General features: G+C 41.4%; 1 protein-coding gene across 3 annotated transcripts in view; it reads right to left on the bottom strand.

Moving 5' to 3' along the window:
- The window catches only part of atrn (attractin), a 329,788-nt gene that overhangs the window by 147,872 nt on the left and 158,178 nt on the right, over positions 1-23,738 (bottom strand). For all 3 annotated transcript variants that reach the window (XM_080194537.1, XM_080194632.1, XM_080194724.1), the window contains exons 21-24: positions 23,411-23,463; positions 15,314-15,408; positions 14,677-14,755; positions 10,003-10,160 (exon numbers count right to left, since the gene is read on the bottom strand). In XM_080194537.1, the coding sequence (XP_080050663.1) occupies positions 10,003-10,160; positions 14,677-14,755; positions 15,314-15,408; positions 23,411-23,463 (385 nt within the window). The remainder of the gene's footprint in view (positions 1-10,002; positions 10,161-14,676; positions 14,756-15,313; positions 15,409-23,410; positions 23,464-23,738) is intronic.

Genomic DNA, 23,738 nt, shown 5'->3' with positions numbered 1-23,738 from the left:
ACTACCTGAGTAAAGAATCTACCTCTGACATCTGTCCTATAATTACTACCCCTCAATTTAAAGCTATGTCCCCTTGTGTTAGCCATCACCATCCGAGGTAAAAGGCTCTCACTGTCCACCCTATCCAATCCTTTGATCATCGTGTATGCGTCAATCAGGTCACCTCGTAACCTTCTTCTCTCCAATGAAAATAACCTTAAGTCCCTCAGCCTTTCCTCATAAGATCTTCCCACCACACCAGGCAACATCCTGGTAAACATCCTCTGCGCCCTTTCCAATGCCTCCACATCTTTCTTATAATGCGGCGACCAGAACTGTACGCAATACTCCAAGTGCGGCCGCACCAGGGTTTTGTACAGTTGTAACATGACCTCACGGCTCCGAAATTCAATCCCTCTACCAATAAAAGCTAACACATCGTACGCCTTCTTAACAACCTTATCAACCTGGGTGCCAACTTTCAGGGTGCTATGCACATGTACCCCGAGATCTCTCTGCTCGTCGACACTACTAAGAGTCCTTCCATTAGCCCTATCTTCTGTACTCCTGTTATTCTTACCAAAGTGAATCACCTCACGCTTTTCTGTATTAAACTCCATCTGCCACTCTCGGCCCAGCTCTGCAGCTTATCTATGTCCCTCTGCAAACTGTAACATCCATCCTCACTGTCTACAACTCCTCCGACTTTGGTGTCGTCAGCAAATTTACTAATCCATCCTTCTACACCCTCATCTAGGTCATTTATAAAAGTGACAAACAGCAGTGGCCCCAAAACAGATCCTTGAGGTACACCACTTGTAACTGAACTCCAGGTTGAATATTTCCCATCAACCACCGCCCTCTGTCTTCTATCAGCTAGCCAATTCCTGATCCAAACTGCTAAATTACCTTCAATCCCATGCATCTGCATTTTCTGCAATAGCCTACCATGGGGAACCTTATCAAATGCTTTGCTAAAATCCATATACACCACGTCAACTGCCTTACCTTTATCTATCTCTTTGGTCACCTTTTCAAAAAACTCAATAAGGTTTGTGAGGCACGACCTACCCTTCACAAAACCGTGTTGACTATCCCTAATCAATTTATTTCCCTCTAGATGATTATAAATCCTATCCCTTACAATTCTTTCCAAAACTTTGCCCACAACAGAAGTAAGGCTCACTGGTCTATAATTCCCAGGATGGTCTCTACTCCCTTTCTTGAACAAGGGGACAAGGGGACAACATTTGCTATCCTCCAGTCTTCCGGTACTATACCTGAAGCCAATGACGACGTAAAGATCAAAGCCAAAGGCTCTGCAATCCCCTCCCTAGCCTCCCAGAGAATCCTAGGGTAAATCCCATCCGGCCCAGGGGACTTATCTATTTTCACACTCTTAAGAATTGCTAACACCTCCTCCTTATGTACCTCAATCCCGTCTAGTCTATTACCTGGTATCGCAGTATTCTCCTCGACTACACTGACTTTTTCCTGCGTGAATAGTGACGAAAAATACTCATTCAGTGCCTCTCCTATCTCTTCAGACTGCGCGCACAACTTCCCACTGCTGTCTCTGACTGGCCCTAATCTTGTCCTAACCAATCTTTCATTCTTGACATACCTGTAAAAGCTTTAGGATTTCCCTAGATCCTATCCGCCAAAGTCTTCTCATCCAGGAAGGATGGTGAATCTGTGGAACTCTTTGCCAAAGAGAGCTGTGGAGGCCAGGTCATTAGTGCCTTTAAGGCAGAGATACATAGGCTCTTGATCAATAAGAGGATCAAGGGTTACGGAGAATAGGGATGAGAATCATATCAGGCACGATTGAATGGAAGAATTAGGCTGAATAGCCTAATTCTTCTCCTATATCTCAGTCTTAAAACATGCATGTCAATTGTTTTGGTGTCTGCACAAAGTCAACTGGCCATACATCTACAGGAAATAAGCAATTTGCAAAAAAAAACTCCTACTTCCTTTATTTTCCAAGTGAATGATCTTTTGAAGCAAAGCAAATCAGGGAAAACTGGTTGCAAAGCTGCAACAAGACCATTCCAATCAGATTCAAGTTTTTGTTTACAAGCATCTGAGAAAATATTGGCCTCATACTGATCACTCGTGTCCACTTTAATTAATCTTATAAGAGTAGTATTTTCTGAATGAAAGTCTTGAACTGTTCGGTGTTTTTTTTTGAATAGAAATCAACATGATCCTCAAGAGAGGGAATTGCCAGAGGGACCATATTTTCATATTCTACATGTACATAGATTTAGAATACAAACAGGTGAAGCACAGTGTTGGACAATAGTGTCTGTGTTCTTTCACATGGGCACCTGTCAATGGATTACATTGAAAGCACTGCAGAAACTGCAAATTTGACTAAATTTGGTTTGCATGTCGCACTACATGAATTACAAATGAAATATCCCCAGTACAACTGTTTTACGCTACCACTGCAAGGCCCGAGTTTTAACTTGAAAATCTTATGTTATTTCTAACAATCAGCATTATGAAATAAAATCACAAGACTAAATGAGAACATACCCATTCAATGTCAGATCTTGACTTTATGAAGCAGGGGAAGCATGTGATAATGTGCCCTCTACTCCCTCCCAGGACTTTGCATACAACTTTAAGTTGACATATGTATTCAACTACATAACAGATCTACGTGTTTTCACGTTTACTTTGCTACTGATTACATGTGCCGCTGTTCACTGCCTGGAACAAAATGAAATTCAACCGTTGGCATGAAGAGAGCTCAAACTGAGCACTCAATTTCGTGATTGCTTATATATCTTCGAATGAGATCTCATATCTCTCACTCCACCCATTTCATAAAATCAAGACCAATCATCAAACAGCCAAACATTTAATCTTTCAACTATATTTCAGACAATCAAAATTTCTAAAATGAACAGAAAAAAAATTCATTAATTTTATACCTGCAGTCGCAGATCTGAAACTACAGTTCCCACTGGGAGTTGGGTTTTATGCGCATGTGCCAGCTGGGAAGTGGCCAGACACTTGCAGTTCACATCAACTGTGTTTTTCAGGTGGGGAGCTGGCCTCCGCCCATGCACAGAAGAGAAAAAGTCAAATGCTGCTACTAACAGGCCAGGTGATCTAATAATGGAACACCGTTGTGAGAAAGGTGCAGCAGGGGCGGGGACACAACAGAACGAGATCCCAGATGGAGGTAAAAGGAAGGAACAAAGACAGGGATAGGGATGCAAAGTCTGACAGATTTTTTGAAGCAGTGTTCTGCTTGGTGCTGCTGATGATCTGAAACTGTGCTTGGAAAATGAAGTTTGAATGTGCTGAGAAATCCAGGGGAAAGGAATCTCAGAAGGCAAGACTGAAGCCATTGCTACTTTCATGTGAACAGGCGTACGGTTTGGAGAGAATTCCAAATTGGGTTCTTCACTAGAAACTCTTGTAAGAAAGACAAGGTTCTCATGAGACTGGCTGACTCAAAATATGACAAACACCTGGGTGGATTTTTGAGATATCCATGAAATCTGTTTTGGTCATATCTGTCATTTAATTTGGAATGTGTCTGACCAATTCGCCTGTTAATTCACATGGACCTCACACTTGCCTGAATATTAGAGTTTAAAATAGATATTGTAAGTTGTTTTATCTTTCCGAATTTATTTATATCTGTAAAGACATTTCTGGGATATCTGAGTTTTAATCATTTTCTTGTTTTTGCTAAGCTTTTTGTCTGGTGTATTTGTCTAGTGAATTATTCTATGTGTTAAAATTTCATCCGCAGACTCCAGTGAATTTGTTCAGTAACTTTCCTCCAAAGTTTCTAAAAAGAAAGTTAGGATCTATCAAGCCAGATTTCACTCTGGGATTTGACTTGTCGAGTATAATCAGCTGGGGTCAGAACAGGAAACCCCTACAAATACTGACACACAAAAATAAGCCACTGTAGATAAACTGCAACCTGGAATTTCAAACTAATGCATTAACATAAAGAGGCTTCATAGTGTCATAGAGTCACATAGCACAGAAAAGGACCTTCGGCCCACAAAGTTTGCACCGACAACTATCATTAAAATCACGCTAAATCCATTCTTTAGCACTTGTTCCATGTCAAGTGTTATGATATTTCAAGTGCTCATCCAAATATTTTTTTTAAAGGTTGTAAAGTTTGTAGCCTCCACTACCTCCCTCAGCAGTGCCCTCAATGAAAAAGGTTTTTCTCAAATCCATTCTGAATCTCCTGCCCCTCACCCTAAAACTGTGCCCCTTCATAATCGACCCATCAACCAAGGGAACCAGTTGCTTCCTACTTACCCTATCCGTATTCCTTATAACTGCACACACATTAAATCACCAGTTTTTAAAACCTTAATTGATGGAAAACATATCCCATGAAGCTACACTGTGAATCGCCCAAGTATCTCCAACTCAATAAACTGGGATAAGACGTCAACCCATTTTGAACAGGATACCACCTTTTTTAAAAAGGTAAAATCAAGAATTGCACATGAATAGATTAACAGTCTGCATGCTACTATTGGCTCACCAAGGACTTGGAACGTCTCGTTGAAGTTGTACAAGATATTGGTAAGACTACACTTGGAATACTGTGTACAGTTCTGGTCACCCTATTAAAGAAAGGATATTACTAAACTAGAAAGACTGCAGAAAAGATTTACGAGGATGCTCCCAGGGTTTGATGGTTTGAGTTATAAGGACAGGTTGAATAGACTAGGACTTTTTTTTCTCTGGAGCATAGAAGGCTGAGGGGTGATCTTATAGAAGTCTGTAAAATAATATGGGGCATAGATCAGCTAGATAGTCAATATCTTTTCCCAAAGGTAGGGAAGTCAAAAACTAGAGGGCATAGGTTTAAGAGCGATACAAAAGGGTCCAGAGGGGCAATATTATTTTCACACAGAGGGTGGTGAGTGTCTGGTACAAGCTGCCAGAGGTAGTAGTAGAGGCGGGTACAATTTTGTCTTTGAAAAAGCATTGAGACAGTTACATGAGTAAGATGGGTAAAGAGGAATATGGGCTAAATATGGGCACTTGGGATTAGCTTAGGAATTTTTTTTTAAGAAGGGCAGCATGGACAAATTGGGCCGAAGGGCATGTTTCCATGCTGTAAACCTCTATGGCCATTTAAAGACTGAAATACGAAATTGCAAGGCAGCTACGATTCAGGTTCCAAGCTTTCTAAACCATGGCTGCAGAAACAAGGTTAAACCACAATGTGTAGGAGGAATAACAAAGCTGAATACTGTCAAAGATTTTGAAAAACTGGTAACATTTTTAACTTCCTTAAAGTTTATGTTAATAAATCAGTCACTGCAGTTCTTGAGTTCCTGAGACAGCCACTGTCATCTTTAACTAAGTTTCCAGAAACATGATTTGCCAGTCTTATTTGACCTTTCTTTGCACTGGTGCTTATTGTTCCAACATGTACAAACTGAGCTGGGTTTCTATTGTTCTCATTACACAGCTCCCCCCACACCCCGCCCTACCATTAAAGAGATAATGTTTCAGTGTTAGGGGTGAGGGAAGATATCTCAGGAACATCATGTTTGCCAGAAGGAAACAATGTCTTGTGAAACATGTTTTTGTAACTGAAAATAAATATATATGTTCACAATACATAGAATAAGGCTTTTTACAAAATCTAACAGGAAGATTAAAAATAAAAATCTACACACAATGAAATCAAACCCAAATGGAGAAATTTCAAAAATTGGTGATGCAATCTTGAAGCTCCTCTATTATATCTCTATAGATATTCTATCTCGTTCCGTGAGCACTGTCCCTAGGGTCATCTAGATATGAAATGTTGGCTCTATTCTCTCCCCACAAATGCTGTCTGATCTGCTGAGATTTTCCAGCATTTTCTGTTTTTCTTACAGCAGAGAAAGAGGCCAATCAGCTCACCAATTCCACAATGACTCTCTGGAATGCAATCCCATTTCATTTCTCATTCCCTATAGTTCTGCAAGTCTCTTCCTCAAAAACATTCCTGCGCTTCCAGAAAAATAAAATCCCATGACCGTTTCATTTCCCAATTTTAAATTGAATATTTCTTGACAAATTTTTTTCTGTCAAATATGTCACAATTGCAGCTTTAGACAAGCACTGGAACCTTGCATTGTGTGTTGGTTATGCAATAATCTCAATTTCAAAACTATTCTTTTTGAGTTCTATGAAAAGTGCTCATGAGGTCACCAGTCGATTTACCTCAGCTTTATTCTACACATGGGAAGCAAACAATCACAGAGATGTAATGATGCACTTTCACAGACTTCATTAGAAACACAACAGTATTAATTAATAACTACAGCAGCCACACGTCTGCACACAGTTCCCAATACGTCTTCTGCTTGAGAGGAGTTTATCCCCTGGAGTGATAACCCACTCTGCATCCTAATCAGTCACCTAGGCCAGGTGGCCCTTACTCTGCTGTATTGTTCTTAAACAATCACCACATCCCTTCCTCTTTCACTCCTTTATACAATCTTCATTGTATAAACATAGAACATAGAACATAGAACATTACAGCGCAGAACAGGCCCTTCGGCCCACGATGTTGCGCCGACCAGTTACAAAAACAATGACCCACTAGCCTATACCAATCCCTTTTCGTCCATAAACCTATCCAGAGATCTCTTAAACGCCCCCAAACTAGACGCATTTACAACTGCAGCAGGCAGGGCATTCCAATCCCTCACCACCCGCTGGGTAAAGAACCTACCCCTGACATCCGTCCTGTAGCTACCCCCCCTTAATTTAAAGCCATGCCCCCTCGTGCTAGCTTTCTCCATCCGAGGAAAAAGGCTATCACTATCCACCCTATCTAAACCTCTAATCATCTTATATGTTTCAATAAGATCCCCTCTTAGCCGCCTTCTTTCCAACGAAAACAACCCTAGATCCCTCAGTCTCTCCTCATAGGACCTCCCCACCATACCAGGCAACATCCTAGTAAACCTCCTCTGCACCCTCTCCAACGCCTCCACATCCTTCTTGTAATGCGGGGACCAGAACTGCACACAGTACTCCAAGTGCGGCCGCACTAGAGTAGTGTACAGTTGCAACATTACACTGCGACTCCTAAATTCAATCCCCCTACCAATAAACGCCAAGACACCGTACGCCTTCTTGACAACCTTATCTACTTGATTCCCAACTTTCAGGGATCTATGTACACACACACCTAGATCCCTCTGTTCATCCACACTATTCAAAGTCCTCCCGTTAGCCCTATACTCGACACATCTGTTGCTCCTACCAAAGTGAATTACCTCACACTTCTCCGCATTAAATTCCATCCGCCACCTCTCGGCCCAGCTCTGCAACCTATCTAAGTCTCCCTGCAGACTATGACACCCTTCCTCACAATCTACCACACCTCCAACTTTGGTGTCATCAGCAAATTTACTAATCCACCCAACTATACCCTCATCCAGATCATTAATAAAAATTACAAACAACAGTGGCCCCAAAACAGATCCCTGAGGCACACCACTCGTAACTGCACTCCATGATGAATATTTACCATCCACCACCACCCTCTGTCTCCTATAAAGTACCTGATTGATCTGTTATAGACATCAGTTATGTTTATAACAGATCAATTAGGTACTCCAGTGCTTATGGGTTCAAAAACATTTCTAATGGCAACACTGACTGCTGGAGCATCTCAAGTGGTCCACGTGTTTACGAACAATCTGTCCCTCCATATTTACTTGGCACGATGGGTTCCGGTCTCAGAGACAGTAATTCCAGGGATCTAATTTGATCTGTTATCAAAGTTTCAAACAATGACACTATGTCATGTTATGTATTTAATTTTTTATTATTGCAGTGGTGATGGCTCATTGATAAGATCCTGAAGCATGTGTTTTTAAACATATACGCTTTTATTGGTAGGCTTTAACTATGTACTGTATATAAATCAACGTGGATGGCACGACTCCCCAGTTCCACAGTGGCTCTTGCTCTGCCAAGTCGCTGACATTATAATGTGTACAGGGACATATCATCACAATATAACAAAGGTCTTATGTCTTGACAGTTGTTTCACAATCTTCGTCTGTCATGTGTAAAGGGATGATCGTGGCACTCTATACTTAGGTGGTGTGACAAAGTTTCTTCTCATTCCAGCATTTCAATTCAGCACCTTTATTGTTGACCATTTTATCAGATTCATTCTTGTGCTTTTCTATTGGTGTGACCATTTCAGCAATCCTGTTCGGGCGCATAATCGCAGTTTCTCTGTCTGAATAACTGATTCTGCCATCAATTTCAATCATTTTATCTCATCAAGCAATTTTTCATTGCCAAGCTTCCCTTGTACAAGCTCTTATTTTCCTGATTCAACTTTTCACTGGACTTGTTCTCATTTTCTGTTGCTTTTCATAGAGTTCAGTACATTCTACATTGTCTCCTTAACTTCGTTTTATAACTTCTTTTGTAACTTCTTTATTCTCCAAGTGTCATCATTTCATTTCGTTTTTAATATGTTCTCTAGAGGTTTACTTCTTTTTGCTGATTCCTCTTGACGTTCAATGATTCCTAGTTTGCTTTGAAGACTTTAGTTTCTGTGTTTCTTCTGAGGGGAATCATCATGTTTGAATGTTCAAGTGAAAACAAGGCAAGTTTGTCCAATCTCACCTCATAGCTAATAGCCTCCAAACAGGCAATATACTGGTAAAGCTTTTATGTACCCTCCCCAAAAGCCTCCACATCCTTCTGGTAGTGTGGCAAACAGAACTGCATGCAGCATTCCAAATGTGGCCTGAAGTTCTATACAGCTATAACATGTCAATTTTTATACTTTATGCTTCAACTGATGAAGGCAAGCATGCCACCTGCCTTCTTGACCACCTTATCCACTTCAGTTGCCGTTTCAGGGAACTGTGGACCTGCATGTCTTTCTGTATGTTAATGCTTCTAAGGATTCTGCCATATACTTCCCACCTGCATTACAACTTCCAAAATGCATCATTTCACATTTGTCTGGATTAAATTCCATCTGCCATTTCTCTATCCAAGTCTCCAGCTTATCTATATCCAGCTGTATCCTCTGACAATCCTCCTTGGTAGCTGCAGCTTCCCCAATCTTTGTGTCATCCACAAACCTACTAATCATACCACCCTTCATTCTCCTCCAAATTATTAAAATATATTACAAACAACAGGGGTCCCAGCACTGACCCCTACAGAACACTACTGGTCACAGATCTCCAGTCAGAAAAGCACCCTTATACAGCTACTCTCTGTCTTCTATGATCAAGTCAGTTCTGTATCCATCTTATGGGCTCACTGCACATCCTGTGACTACACCTTTTGTATCAACCTGCCATGAGGGACCTTGTCAAAGGTCTTGCTAAAGTCCATGTTGACAACATCCACTGCCCTGCCCTCAAACATCTTTGTCACTTCCTCAAAAAACTCACCAAGTTTTTCAACAAGCTCAAACATGGTCTGTGGTGGCACAGTGTTAGCACTGCTGCCTCACAGTACCAGTAACTCAGGTTCATTTCCAGCCTTAGGTCACTGCCTGTGTGGAGCCTGTGTCAGCATGGCTTTCCTCGAGCGCTCCAGTTTCCTCCCACCGTCCAATGATGTGCAAGTTGATTGGCCATGCTCAGTTGCCCCTTAGTGTCAGGGAGATTAGCAGGGTAAATACATGGGGTAATGGGGATAGGATTGGGTGGGATTGTTATTGGCGTAGGGATTCTATAATTCAAAGTTTGAGAGACACGACCTCCCCCTCACAAAGCCATGCTGCCTATTGCCAGTAATTCCAGATGCTTCCAAATGCTAATAACTCCTGCCCATAAGAATCCTCTCCAATAATTTCCCTACCACTGACGTAAGGCTCACTGGCCTGTAATTTCCCAGATTATCCCTGTTTCCCTTCTTAAGCAAAGGGACAACATTGGCCAACGGTGATTTTGTTTTTAAAAAAAGTACCCCTCTGAACTTTATTTTTCTTAAAATATCCTTGCTGGAAGAAAGTTCAAAGAAACTAACCTGTATCTTAATAGGCCAGGTGAAGTTGTTGACGTAGACAAAGAAGGTTATATTGGGATTGTTGCGAAAATCAAACTTTTCGTTGGAGAAGCTATCCTTGTATTCCTTGATGTTAGTCTTTGAAACAATTGGCATTTCTTCACCTGGAGGCGTGCCCGCTATAAAGTACAGAAACAAAATTCATTTTTCAAAAAAATTGTATACTTTTGCAAAAGCACAAACTGTCCAATGTGCATTAGTAAAAAAACTCACGAGATGGAGATAAAAACATAAAGCTAAATGTATTTTATACAGCCAACGTAGCAGAGAAAGAATATGTTTACACATAGCTCAACATAGCCAAAAATAAAAATCACTGATCAAGTTCACTCACGTCATATATGCAGCTAAGATAACAACTTGTAATTAGATAGAGTCTTTAACATTGAAAAACATCCCACGGAATTTCACTGGAGCTTATTGTTAAACAAAATTAGGAGTTATTAGGGAAGGTGGCCCAAAGTTTGGTCAATAACAGGCATTATAAGGAGCATCTTAAAGGAAGAAAAAGGAAAAAGAGGTAGTGGCAAAGTGGTTGTGTGGCTGGTTTAGTGATCAAGGTCACTTGGGTCACTGTCTGTGCAGAGACTGCACATTCTCCTCATGTCTCTGTGGGTTTCCTCCCACAGTCCGAAAGACTGGTTAGGTATATTGGCCATGCTAAATTCTCCCTCAGTATGCCCGAACAGGTGCCTGAGTGTGGCGACTAGGGGATTTTCTCAGTAACTTCATTGCACTGTGAATGTAAGCCTAGTTGTGACACTAATAAATAAACTTAGAGAGGCCAAGGTCAATGATCTGGGGACATAGGTTCGATTCCAACCACAGCAGCTGGAGGAATTGAAATTAACAAAAAAATTAATTTAAAAAATCTAACTTCAGTAACAGTGACCATGAATCTACCAGTGATTGTTGTAAAAACTGATTCACCATCAGTTAGAAAAGGGAATTTGATATCCTTACCTGGTTGAGCCTACATATAACTTCAGAACTACATCAAAGTGGTTGACTCCAAATGCCCTAGCAAACCCATTACAAACTGTTACAAAGTCTGAAAGGAATGAAACCAGATAGGCCATCCAATAACAATCTAGGGATCAGAAATGATAAAGGCACACCTAGTCCTACTGATCCTGGAAAACATGTATACGAATATCAAGGTCGAGTCATACAGTCACAGAGGTTTCCTGCATGGAAACAGGCCCTTAGACCCAATTTGTCCATGCTGTCTTTGTTTTTAAAACCGCAAGCTAATCGCAATTGTTTGCATTTGGCCCATATTCATCCATGTCCATCTTACCCATGTAACTGTCCAAATGCTTTTTCAAAGACGAAATTGTACCCCCCTCTACTAAAACCTCTGACACTCATCACCCTCTGTGTGAAAGACATTGCTCCTCTGGACACTTTTGTATCTCTCCCCTCTCACCTTAAACCTATGCCCTCTAGTTTTAGACTCCCCTATCTTTGGGAAAAGATATTGACCATCTACCTGATCTGTGCCTCTCATTATTTTACAGACCTCTATAAGATCACCCCTCAGCCTTCTACTGTCCAGATAAAAAAAGTCCCAGTCTATCCAGCCTCTCCTTATAACTCAAACTAGCAAGTCCAGGTAGCATCCTTGTAAATCTCTTCTGCACTCCCTCTAGTTTAATAGTATCCTTTCTATAATAGGGTAACCAGAACTGTACACAGTATTCCAAGTGTGGTCTTACCAATCTCTTGTACAACTTCAACAAGACGTCCCAACTCCTGTATTCAATGTTCTGACCAGTGAAACCAAGCATGCTGAATGCCTTCTTCACCACTCTATCGACCTGTGATTCCACTTTCAAGGAGCTATGAACATGTACACCTAGATCTCTTCGTTCTGTAACTCTCCCCAACGCTCTACCATTAACTGACTAAGTCCTGCCCTGGTTCAATCTACCAAAATGCATCACCTCACATTTGTCTAAATTCGCCATTCGTCAGCCCACTGGCCCAATTGATCAAGATCCCATTGCAATCAGAGACAACTTTCTTCACTACCCACTATACCACCAATCTTGGTGTTAACTGCAAACGTATTAACCGTGCGCCCTATATTCTCATCTAAATCATTAATATAAATGACAACTAACAGTGGGCCCAGCACCGATACTCGAGGCACACTGCTGGTCACAGACCTCCAGTTTGAAAAACAACCCTCTACAACCAACCTCTGGCTTCTGTCAAGAAGCCAATTTTGTATCCATTTAGATACCACACCCTTGACCCCGGGAGATTTAACCTTATGCAACAACCTACCATGCGGTACCTTGTCAAAAGGCCTTGCTAAAGTCCATGTTGACAACATCAACTGCACTGCCCTCACCTACTTTCTTCGTTACCCCTTCAAAAAACTCAATCAAATTTGTGAGACATTTGTTTCCACTCACAAAGCCATGCTGACTATCCCTAATCAGTCCTTGCGTCTCTAAGTACTTTGTCTCTCAAAATGCCTTCCAATAACTTACCCACCACAGATGTTAGGCTCACTGGCCTGTAGTTCTCAGGCTTTTCTCTGCAGCCCTTTTCAAACAAAGGCACAACATTTGCCACTCTCCAATCTTCCGGCACCTCACCCGTGACTATCGATGATTCAAATATCTCAGCTAGAGTACCCACAATTTCCCCCCTCGCCTCCCACAATGTCCTCGGATACACTTCGTCAGGTTGTGGGGATTATCTACCTTGATGCACTTTAAGACTTCCAGCACTTCTTTCTCTGTAATATACACACTCCTCAAGACATCACTACTTATTTCCCCAAGTTCCCTAACCTAACATCCATGCTTTTCTCAATGGTAAATACTGATGAGAAATATTCATTTAGGATCTGACCCATCCCTTGTGGATCTGCGCACAGATAACTTGTTGATCCTTAAGAGGCCCTACTTTCTCCCTTGTTACTCTTTTGCCCTTTATGTATTTGTAGAAGCTCTTTGGATTCTCTTTGCCTTGTCTGCCAAAACAATCTTGAGTCCCCTTTTTTGCCCTCCTGATTTCTCTCTTAACTTTACTCCTTCACCCCTTATACTCTTCAAGGGATTCACTTGATTCCCGCTGCCTATGCATGTCATGTGCCTCTTTCTTCTTTTTGACCAGGGCCTCGATATCCCAAGTCATCCAGGGTTCCCTACTTCTGCCAGCCTTGCCCTTCACTCTAAGAGGAATGTGCTTAGCCTGAACCCTGGTTAACACTTTTGAAAGCTTCCCACTTACGAGATGTCCCTCTGCCTGCCCACAGACTTCCACCAATTAAATTCTGAAAGTTCTTGCCTGATACCACCGAAATTCGCCTTGCCCCAATTTAGAATTTTAACTTTTGGGCCAGATATCTCATTCTCCATGGCTATCTTAAAACTAACAGAATTATGGTCACTAGTCCCAAAGTGATCCCTCACTAACACTTCTGTCATCTGCCCTTTCTTATTTCCCAAGAGGCCATCTTATTTCTCTTCGGGCCATCCACATACTGAACGAGAAATTCCTCCTGAATACACTCAACAAACTTCTCTCCATCCAACCAACTAATACTATGGCTGTCCCAATCAATGTTGGGAAAGTTAAAATCTCCTACTATTACCATCCTATTTTTCTTGGAGCTATCTGTAATCTCCTTACATATTTGTTCCTCAATTTCCCGCCGACTATTTGGGGGCCAACAGTTCAAACCTATCAAAGTCGTCTTCTTTTTCAGTTCTACCCATATAGCACAAGCTTTCCCCATAGATTAGCCAAGCAACAGCCTGACATAGTCATACTCACTTCATGGACCAATCCTCTCATCTAGCATTTGTTGCATCCCCTCAGGCAAAAAGATACCACTTCCTTAGACACAGAGACTAAAAGTGTACCCTGCATTCCCTGTGTGGTCTCACCAAGTCCTATACAACTGAAGCCAAACTTCCTTACTCTTGTACTTTAAGTCCATTCACCGATATAGGTCCAATGCCATTTACTTTCATAATTATTGGCTGTATCTATATGACATAGCCTAGCAAGCTATTTAGTTTTGCAACTTGCAGTCAGTAATAGATGCTGGTTTTGCCATTGTTACCGAGATCCCATAAATGAATCAAAATGATTTGAACTGAATCAGCATTCCCAGTCTTTAAAGAAATAGAGATCCAGATTTTCACTACTGTTGGTGTGAAAATGTGATCCCCGATTTCACACCAAAATGGTTTAGCTCTAACTTTAAGATCAGACCCTCCTATTCGATATCCTCCAACAACTAAATCTCATATTTTAATCATTTAAGTATTTGTACGAAGTGGTGAATCCACACTACACCCTGTACTGCTGTTTATACATTGGAATGATTGTTTAGTTGAAGTAAACCAAGCTATGAAGTACTCCTTGCAGAATGGTAAAGTAGCCTGCTGATATCTGTCCAACCACTGGATAGCTAAGAGAAGGAAAATTACTTTTTTCCCTTATGCTCTCATCAGGCAGGAGCTGAAGAATGTGGTAGATAGATATACATCATTCCAAAGACTAAACAAGCTAAATCATAAACTGCTGCTTCTAACTTATGCAAAAATACACAATATGTTAAATCACATCCCCTCAAAATATTTAAATAACTATACCCATCAATCTTACCCATAAAGCTACTGGACCACGTGATGTTGAGATTGAAATTTTTTGATGCATTAATAAACATGTCCAAGTCTCGGTTTTGCTGAAAGAGAATGAATAAAAGGTTTATTTAAAAAATATTTCCAGAGAATTAACACTTAACCACTACTGGAGTGAAGAGAATAATAAGCAGTGCCAAGGATTGCATGACTATGAATCATGTTGGAAAATGTTGAGGTATTCCTAGAACCTATAGATTTTCTTTAAGTGATTTGCATAAGAAACAGGCTAAGACGACCTTAAGTAGGTTCAGGCATCACTATACACTCAAGCTCTGAATTCACAACTTCACAAGATGAAGCAGTGAGTGGAACTGAAGGCTGCAAAACATACAAGGCAGCCAAGTTAACAACACAAAACCTCACGCAGGGCGACCCCATTGCCCAGGCCTTCATCAGAAACCTTGACATGCTTCCCACTCCTCATTTCTCTCCATCCGTGCAGGATTTCTATCAAATGAATAGCTGCTTTTGCCTAATGAGATTTTGTATCCTGTGGACATGTCTGCAAGAAACTGGCCTGAGGCACCCAGACTCACTTCTAATAGAGACACTGAACTCGATTAAAGCCAGACCTAAAGTCAGTCACCTGAGATACTTACTTCCTCGGGGGTGGCTACAAAGTTGATGGCAGTGTAGTAACGATCATCCTCTTGAGAGAGGCTAAAGGTGAACTGGTAGTCAATCAGCAGCGTATCTGGAAAAGAAACGAAAATGATGAGCTGAAATGCATATCCATTTAAACATTTAAAACATTATGGATTTTTAAAGGGTCTCATAGGGGTTTTTAAAATTATTCATGTGAGGTGAGTATCGCTGGCTGGCCAGCACTTGTTGCCCACCGCTAACTGCCCTTGAGAAGGTGGTCAGCTGTTTTCATGGATGGCAGTGATTCAAGAAGACAGCTCACCACCATCTCCTCAAAGGCAACAAGGGATAAGCAATAAATGCTACCCTGCCAGTGAAGCTCTCAGCCCTCGAATGAACAAAATCACTCTCAAAAATATTCCAGTGCTGTTCAGATAACTTAAAGTTGAACTTCCTTTCTGAAAACAAGGCCAAGAATTTTAAAATGTAGGTAGTGCTTAACCGGGAGCCAGTGTAGGTCAGCGAACACAGGGGAACCAAGAGTTTGTGCCAGTTAGGTCATGGGCGGCAGAATTTTGGATGACGTCAAGTTTACAGACAGTAAAATGAGCGAGGCCAGTGTATTGGAATAGTCAAGTCCACAGCTGGCAAGGGCTTCAGCAGATGTGCCAAGGCAGGGACAGTGTCAAACAAAGTTGCAGAGGTGGAAGCTAGTGGTTTTAGTGATGGCACATATGTGGAACAATACTCTTATGGTTAGAATCTCGGTTTAATAAAAAAAAACAAAAATAAAATTAAAACTTGCAATTCTATGTGCCTGTGCATGGTAGCATTAGTAGGAGTGGCTACCTTCTCATTCTTCTGGAGATTAGGTCTCATCTTCACAAGGAAGTTGTGGCCCCCCCATTTGTCACATCCCCGTCCGAAATGGAATGGATGAGGAACAGATCTAACAGCTCAAAATTGGGTATCCAAGAGGCACAGTTAGGGATTAGTGGCAGAACTTCATATCACAATCTATAACCTCATGGCCCTGCATAGAACTTGTTCCACGTGACTAATCCCATTTAAATAAAACATGTAGAAAAGAGTAAGCTGAGAGCAACATCAGTATCAAGATGCTGCCAAGTTGATGAAGCTTTAACATATAAACCTAGATGTGTTCTTAACAGCAAAAGCAACATGCAATGCAATCCTACAATCAATGGATCAGCTCAAAGCTCTGCAGTCCAGCCACAGTCAGTCATGAACAACAGTATACAATTAAGCAACTCAAAGGAGAGGAAAGCTCCACGAATAAGCTCATTCTCAATGAGAGTGGAGCCCAAAGTGAGAGCAAAAGATAAGGCTAACGCTGTTACTTAAGCACTAGGTCAATGCTTTGCTTCCAAAGCTTTTCTTCGCTGTCACGATACTGCATTCTCCGCACTTTCTGACATTCAGACCACAGTGAAGTCGCACCAAAATGCCGAGGATTTTCTCATGCCATGGAAACCTAGAAACTACAAGCAGGAGTAGGCCATTTGGCCCTTTGAGCCTGCTCTGCTATTTTGATCACGGCTGATCATCAAATTTAATATCCTGACACCACCTCCAACCATCCTCCCGATATCCTTTGATCCCTTTAGCCTCAAGAGTTTTATCTAATTTCTTCTCAAAATCACATACGTTTTGACTTCAATTACTTTGTGGTAGTGAATTCCACACATTCACCACTCTATAGGTGAAGAAATTTCTTCTCACCTCAGTTCTAAAAGGTTTATCCCTTATCCTCAAACTATGATCCCGAGTTCTGGACTCCCCCACCATCAGGAACATTCTTTCTGAATCTACCCTGTCTAACCCTGTTGGAATTTTATGAGATTAAGTTTTTATGAGATCTCTCTCATTCTTCTAAACCTCAGTGAATATAGTCCTAACCAATTTAGTCTCTCCTCATATAACAGAAATCAGCCTGACAACCCTTCACTATACTCCGTCTATAGTAAGGACACCTTTCCTCAGACAAAGACACCAAAGCTGCACATTATATCCAGATGTGGTCTCACCAGTGCCCTATACAATTGCAGCAAAACATCCCTATCCCTGTATTCAAATCCTCTTGCTATGAAGGCCAACATACCATTTGCCTTCTTTACTGCCCGCTGTACCTGCGTGCTTACCTTCAGTGACAGATGCACAAGGTCATCAAGGTCTCACTGAGGAGCCATCCCTCTCAATTTACACCTGTCCAAGTAACAATCCATCTTTCTATTATTACTACCAAAATGGATAACCTCACATTTATCCACATTATACTGCATCTGCCACGTATATGCCCGCTCACTCAGCCTGCTTAAATCGCACTGAAACATCTTTGCATCCTCCTCACAGCTCACCCTCCCAACCAATTCTCTATCAACTGCAAATCTGAAGGTAATATATTCAGTTCCCTCTTCCAAATCATGAATATATGTGAACAGTTGGGGTCCTAGCACAGATCCCTGCGGTACCACTAGTCACTGCCTTCCAATCAAAAAAAGATCCATTTATGCCAACTCTTTGCTTCCTATCTGCGAACCAGCTTTCTATCCATCTCATGTCATGTACTAAATCTTGTTGCCACCTGTAACCACCACTGATCACCACGCTGTGTTATAATGACAAAATACACTGGGCTTATTTACTCTATAAGACACAAGGCAATGATTGCTCCTAAGGGATTGGGCAAACATGTAGTGGGTTCATTTATAAAGAGACATATGAGAACAGCTATATATGGCACAAAGTTTGGAGACATCAAAGCAAAAATGAAACAGACTGAATCACATGACATTTCCCTTCTCACAATGCCAAGATGATATCCCTTAAAGGCATAATACAACAGGTTAGAGCACATTTAGTGGCCATCTGGCCTGTCATGTCTGTGTTGGCTCTCTGAAAGGTTAACAAATGCCACTCTCCCTCGTTCTCTGCATTGTCCTCCTTGCATATTACTCATTTCCAGATAATCTAATTTCTCTTGAATGCCTCGATTGGACTTGTGGAATTTCAGCTCCTCAAAAAATTTCCCCTAATCACACCACTGTCCTTGTGAATACTGTCCTATTGTTATTTGTGAATGCTGTCCCATTGTTAATTGTGAATGCTGTCCCATTGTTATTTGTGAATGCTGTCCCATTGTCTGAGACAATCATGGCTTCATAGAATCTCACAGTGTAGAAGGAGGCCATGTCCCCATAACCCCATACATTTACTCTAGCTAGTCCCCTGACACTAAGAGGCAATTTAGCTTGGCTAATCCACCTAATACTCACATACATTTTGACCACAACTACTTTCTGGCAGTGAATTCCACACATTCACCATCCTCTAGGTGAAAAAATTTGAGAGGAAACCAGAGCATGCAGAGGAAACCCATGCAGACACAGGGAGAATGTGCAAACTCCACACAGACAGTGACCCAAGCCGGGAATCGAACCCGGGTCCCTGGCACTGTGAGGCAGGAGTGCGAATCACTGTGCCACCGCGCTGACAAGTCCTTCTGGTACACTGCAGGTGGTGAAACGTTGACACAACATCTCAAGTGTGATATGCAAAGTTGTGGACCCAATCTTGAATACCTCCATCCATTTCAAAAGGGGCATCCAGTAACAAAAGGAACATCACACCCATAAATGGGCCAACATAATCCATGTGAATTCATAAATATGGTCAACCTGGCCATTCTCATGAGCTGATTGCTGATAGCTTTGGCTGAAAGTGCCACATTGTTTGACATTCCTTTCTATATCAGCACTAATGTAGAAATCTGTGTAGCCATCCCTCTCAATTTAACCTGTTCAGGTAACAATCAGATATAGCTTCTCACTAGCATTTTCATCTTTGACATGCCGGACAGGCACTGTGCAATTCCTCAAGCATTAACTCTCTTCCTGCTTTGCGGGTTCCCACTTTGCTTCCCAAATGATGACACCATCCTCACAACTGAGTCATTACTCCTGAGCTGATAGGGCTTAATTTCCTCTGAAGTGCTCTCATTCCACCAGTAACAGTGCTATCCAGTGGCACTTACTCAGCAATATTCTGCTCAATGACGCCCAGATTAGGTTCCGCCAGGGTCACTCAGCTCCTGACTTCATTACAGCCTTGGTTCAAACATGGACCAAAGAGCTGAATATCAGAGCTGAGGTAAGAGTGACTGCCATTGACATCAAGGTAGCGTATGATTGAGTGTGACATCATGGAGCCCCAGCAAAATCGAGTCCATGGGAATCAGTGGTTGCAGTCAATATCTGGAATAAAGGAAAATGGCTGGGTGGTCGCAGGTTGATCATCTCAGCACCAGGACATTGCTGCAGGAGTTCTTCAGGGTACTGTCCTATACCCAACCATATTCAGCTGATTCATCAATGACCTTCCTTCCATTAGGCTGGGGATGTTCACTGATGACTGCACAAAGTACCATTTGTGACACTTCAGATATTGAAGCAGACCTTGTCCTAGTCCCAACCATTTTCAGCTGCTTCATCAATGATTTTCCTTCCATCAGAAGGTCAGCAGTGAGGATGTTCGTATGAAAAGCTTTGTCACCACAGATACATAAAAAGGGCTGTATCAATATACAAGTCTACCGTTTGGAGTTTCGATGGCTGGTGCTATCTTACAGTGAACTGTGGAAAGTTTTGTGCTGGATTTGCCCAGAGTGGTCTTTCATTTGTATGAAGTCCCAAAAACGTCCACCAAGGAGGAACATTTGGCATATTTGAACAAAGTTTTGAAGAGATTCCAGAAGGTGGGAATGCGCCTAAGAAGAGAGAAAGTACACCCCCCAAGCAGATGAGGTGGCTTATTTTGGTTACTGGGTTGATGTTCAAGGTGTACACCCAATGGAAGACAAAGTGAAAGTGATTAAGCAAGCAACGGCCCCTAGGAAAACCTCAGAACTTTCTTTGGGATGGTCAACAATTAAGGGTGGTTCCTCTCAAATCTGTCCATATTACTAGCATCATTGCATGCACTGTTAAAACAGCATTAGAGATGGTGTTGGAAAGCACCACAAAAAGAAGCTTTTAACCAAGTTAAGCAGATACTTCAGTTAACATGCTTATTAGTGCATTTTGATCCCTGTAAGTAGGTAATATGTATGTGATGCATCAACATGTAGGGTTGGGATTGCGTTATCTCACACAATGGATGACATGTCCAAGAGACACATTGGTTATGCATCAAGAACCCTGTTAGATGCAGAAAGAGATTACTCCCACATAGAAAAAAGGCGACTGCTCTCCACAACATCAAGAAGCTTAATACATTTACACAAGATATTTTAATATGATCACAGATTGTAAGTTGCTTCTAGAGCTTTTCAAGAAGAACAAGGCAATTCACCAATTGCTTCTGCTAGATCCAGCAACCGAAACTGTTCTTGTCGGCTCACGAGTATATCTTTGAACATAGCAAACATGGATGTCTTAAGTGTCCTCCCGTTACCCAAAAGCACAGCTAGTTACTTGCCACTTATCAGCCCAAGCCGACATATTGTCCAGGTCTTCCTGCATTTGTTTCTGTATCTGAGGAGTCATAAATGATATTGAACATTGTGCAATCATCAGCGAACATCCCCACTTCTGACCTTATGAAGGGAAGAATAGTTGTTGATGAAGCAGCTGAAGATGGTTGCACATAGGACACCTGCAGCTGAGATGATTGACCTCCAATCACCATAATCATCATCCCTTACACCAGGTAAGGCTCCTTAGTACCAAGGAGGCAACATACCATCCTGGAGTCAGCCATTTCAGAGGGCATTTAAGAGTCAACTACGTTGTAGTGAGTCCAGAATTTCATGTAGGCCAGACCAGGCAAGAATGGAAGGTTAGCTCATCTAAAGGACATCTGTGGACGAAATGGGTTGTTCACTTTTAATTGCAGATTTTTAATAAATTCAGATTTCAACAAGTGTTAAGGTGAGATTTGAACCTGGGTCCTCAAGACCTGAGGCCTTGATTACTAGTCCACTAACAGTACCACTTTGCCACCACCTGCTCCAGAGGAATTTAAGTTCAAATAATAAACACTGAATAAAAAGCCAGTCTCAGGAACAATGACAATTAAACCATCATCAATCATCATTGATCTAGTTCACTAATGCCCTCTAGGAAGGAAATCTGCTGTAATTACCTGGCCAACATGTGACTCCAGACCCAGAAAAATGAGGATGGCTCTTAACTGCTTTTTGAAGTGGCCTAGCAAGCCCCTCAGTTCAAGGGTAATTAGGGATAGGCAACACATCCCATGAAAGAACAAAGCAAACAAAAGGATCATTTTCAGGTTGGCAAACTGTTACTAGTGGGCTACCACGGGAATCAGTATTGGTGGCTCAACTATTTACGATCTATATTTTCTTGGTTGAACATACTGAGGGTAACACAGCCAAATTTCCTTATGATATGAAAAGAGGTGGGAAAGCAAGTTGCGACAAGGACAGAAAAAGTCTGCAAAGGGATCCAGATAGGTCAAATGGGTGCACAAAAATTTGGCAGGTGGAGTACAATGTCGGGGAAAGTGTGAGACTTTATTTCAAGGCAAATGGAGTATAAATGTAGAGAAATCTTATTATAACTGTACCGGGCATTAGAATACCGAGCATGTTGAGTCTATACTCATTGGAGTTTAGAAGCATGCTAAATGATCTCACTGAAATATAAAAGATTCTCAGGGGATGCACCAAGGGTGATGCCTAATGAATATTTTCTCTAATAAGGGAATCTAGAGCTAAGGGGCATCATTTAGAATAAGGGCTTAGCCATTTAAAACGGAGTTTCTCTCAGAGGGTTGAGGAACTTTGGAATTTTCTATCTCAGTAGTATGGGGGCCGAGTCATTGGATACATTCAATGCTGAAATCAACAGATTTTGAGCTATATGAAAGCCAAGGGTTATGGGAAAAGTGGAGTTAAGGCAAAGACCAAAACAGTCATGATCTTACTGAACAGTGAGCGGGCTTGAGACAGAGAGACCATGTGGTCTATTCTACCTATTGTTGCTTGATATGGAGGGCCTTAGCTATGAAAAGAAGTTGGAGAAACTTGGTTTGTTCTCACTGGAACAATGGAGATTGAGGGGCAGCCTGATAAAAGTCTACAAGATTATGAAGGGCATGGACAGAGTGGATAGTCAGAAGCCTTTTCCCAGGGTGGAAGAGTCAATTACTAGGGTGGTTTAAGGTGCAAGGGGCAAGGTTTAAAGGAGATGTACGAGCCAAGTTGTTTTTTTACACAGAGGGTGGTGGGTGCCTGAAACTCGCTGTCAGGGGAGGTAGTGGAAGCAGATACGATAGTGACTTTTAAGGGGCGTCTTGACAAATACATGAATATGATGGGAATAGAGAGATACAGTCCCCGAAAGGGTAGGGGGTTTTAATTCAGATGAACAGCAAGGTTGGTGCAGGCTTGAAGGGCCAAAGGGCCTATTCCTGTGCTGTAATTTTCTTTGTTTTTTGTTTAGTTTCTTCTGTAAAGTAGCTGGCCCTCGCAGTCAAATTGATGCAAAATGTTCTTTCAGTTTAGTGTTACTTCTTTGCTATTACATTCTATCCTACTAGTTATGAAACCTAGGACTCTATATTTGCTAATTAAAGAAAAGATATTACTGTTTTATTACCCAATTTTATAGATGTCTATCCAAACTCCGAAGACACTCTTCCACTACTCACTCACAGCTTTAGCATTGTGTGTATAGGATTCTCTTATTCTCCCTCCAAAAATGCACTGACTCTAACTTTTGCTGACCAAATTGAGGGAGATGCCCGAGCTGCTGACAGGCAATAGAATGTTATAATTCATTTATAAAGAATTGTCTGTGAACAAAAAGGATAAACTTACCAGTTATGTTGAGGCCTTAATAGTGCTCTTAAAACAACTTGCAACCCTGGGCCTCATCAATTTCCTAAATCATGATATTGATCACGGTCTTGGCTCAGAAACCAATAAAAGTTTTAGAATTTCACTATCGATAGTACATCGAAAATGCTAAGCTGTGCACAATTTCTTCCTCAAAGGGTTTGTCATGTTAATCAATTTAATTCATGTTTATTTTTCTTCCACTTAACCAATACGTATATACACTTACAGTAACAGGTTCCTTTCAGTGGGTTGCCTTGGTATCGTGTTTCAATATCACACCTAGAAGCAAATTTAATACAGATTGATTAAAGCAATCATGAACTCTCCCATTTATTTGGTTTGACATTGGAATTATTTAAAGTTTATGCCTGAAAACATTTTAGTTTTGAAACACAAAGGCTAAAAAGTTCCTATAACTAGATGCCTAGAATATAAAGTAGATAACTTTTGTTTTGTCTGTCAAAAACCCTGCTGAGATCACATTGAGACAACGCCGTAAACTTCTAACACCTTAGAAATAATAAATTGTCTTGAAAGGAGGTGTATTGAGTCAA

Source organism: Carcharhinus amblyrhynchos, chromosome 1 (assembly GCF_965287045.1).
Source record: "Carcharhinus amblyrhynchos chromosome 1, sCarAmb.v2.hapA, whole genome shotgun sequence".
NCBI classification, from domain to species: domain Eukaryota; kingdom Metazoa; phylum Chordata; class Chondrichthyes; order Carcharhiniformes; family Carcharhinidae; genus Carcharhinus; species Carcharhinus amblyrhynchos.
Note: the sequence above shows the minus strand (reverse complement) of the source record. Positions and strands in the feature narration are given on the sequence as shown.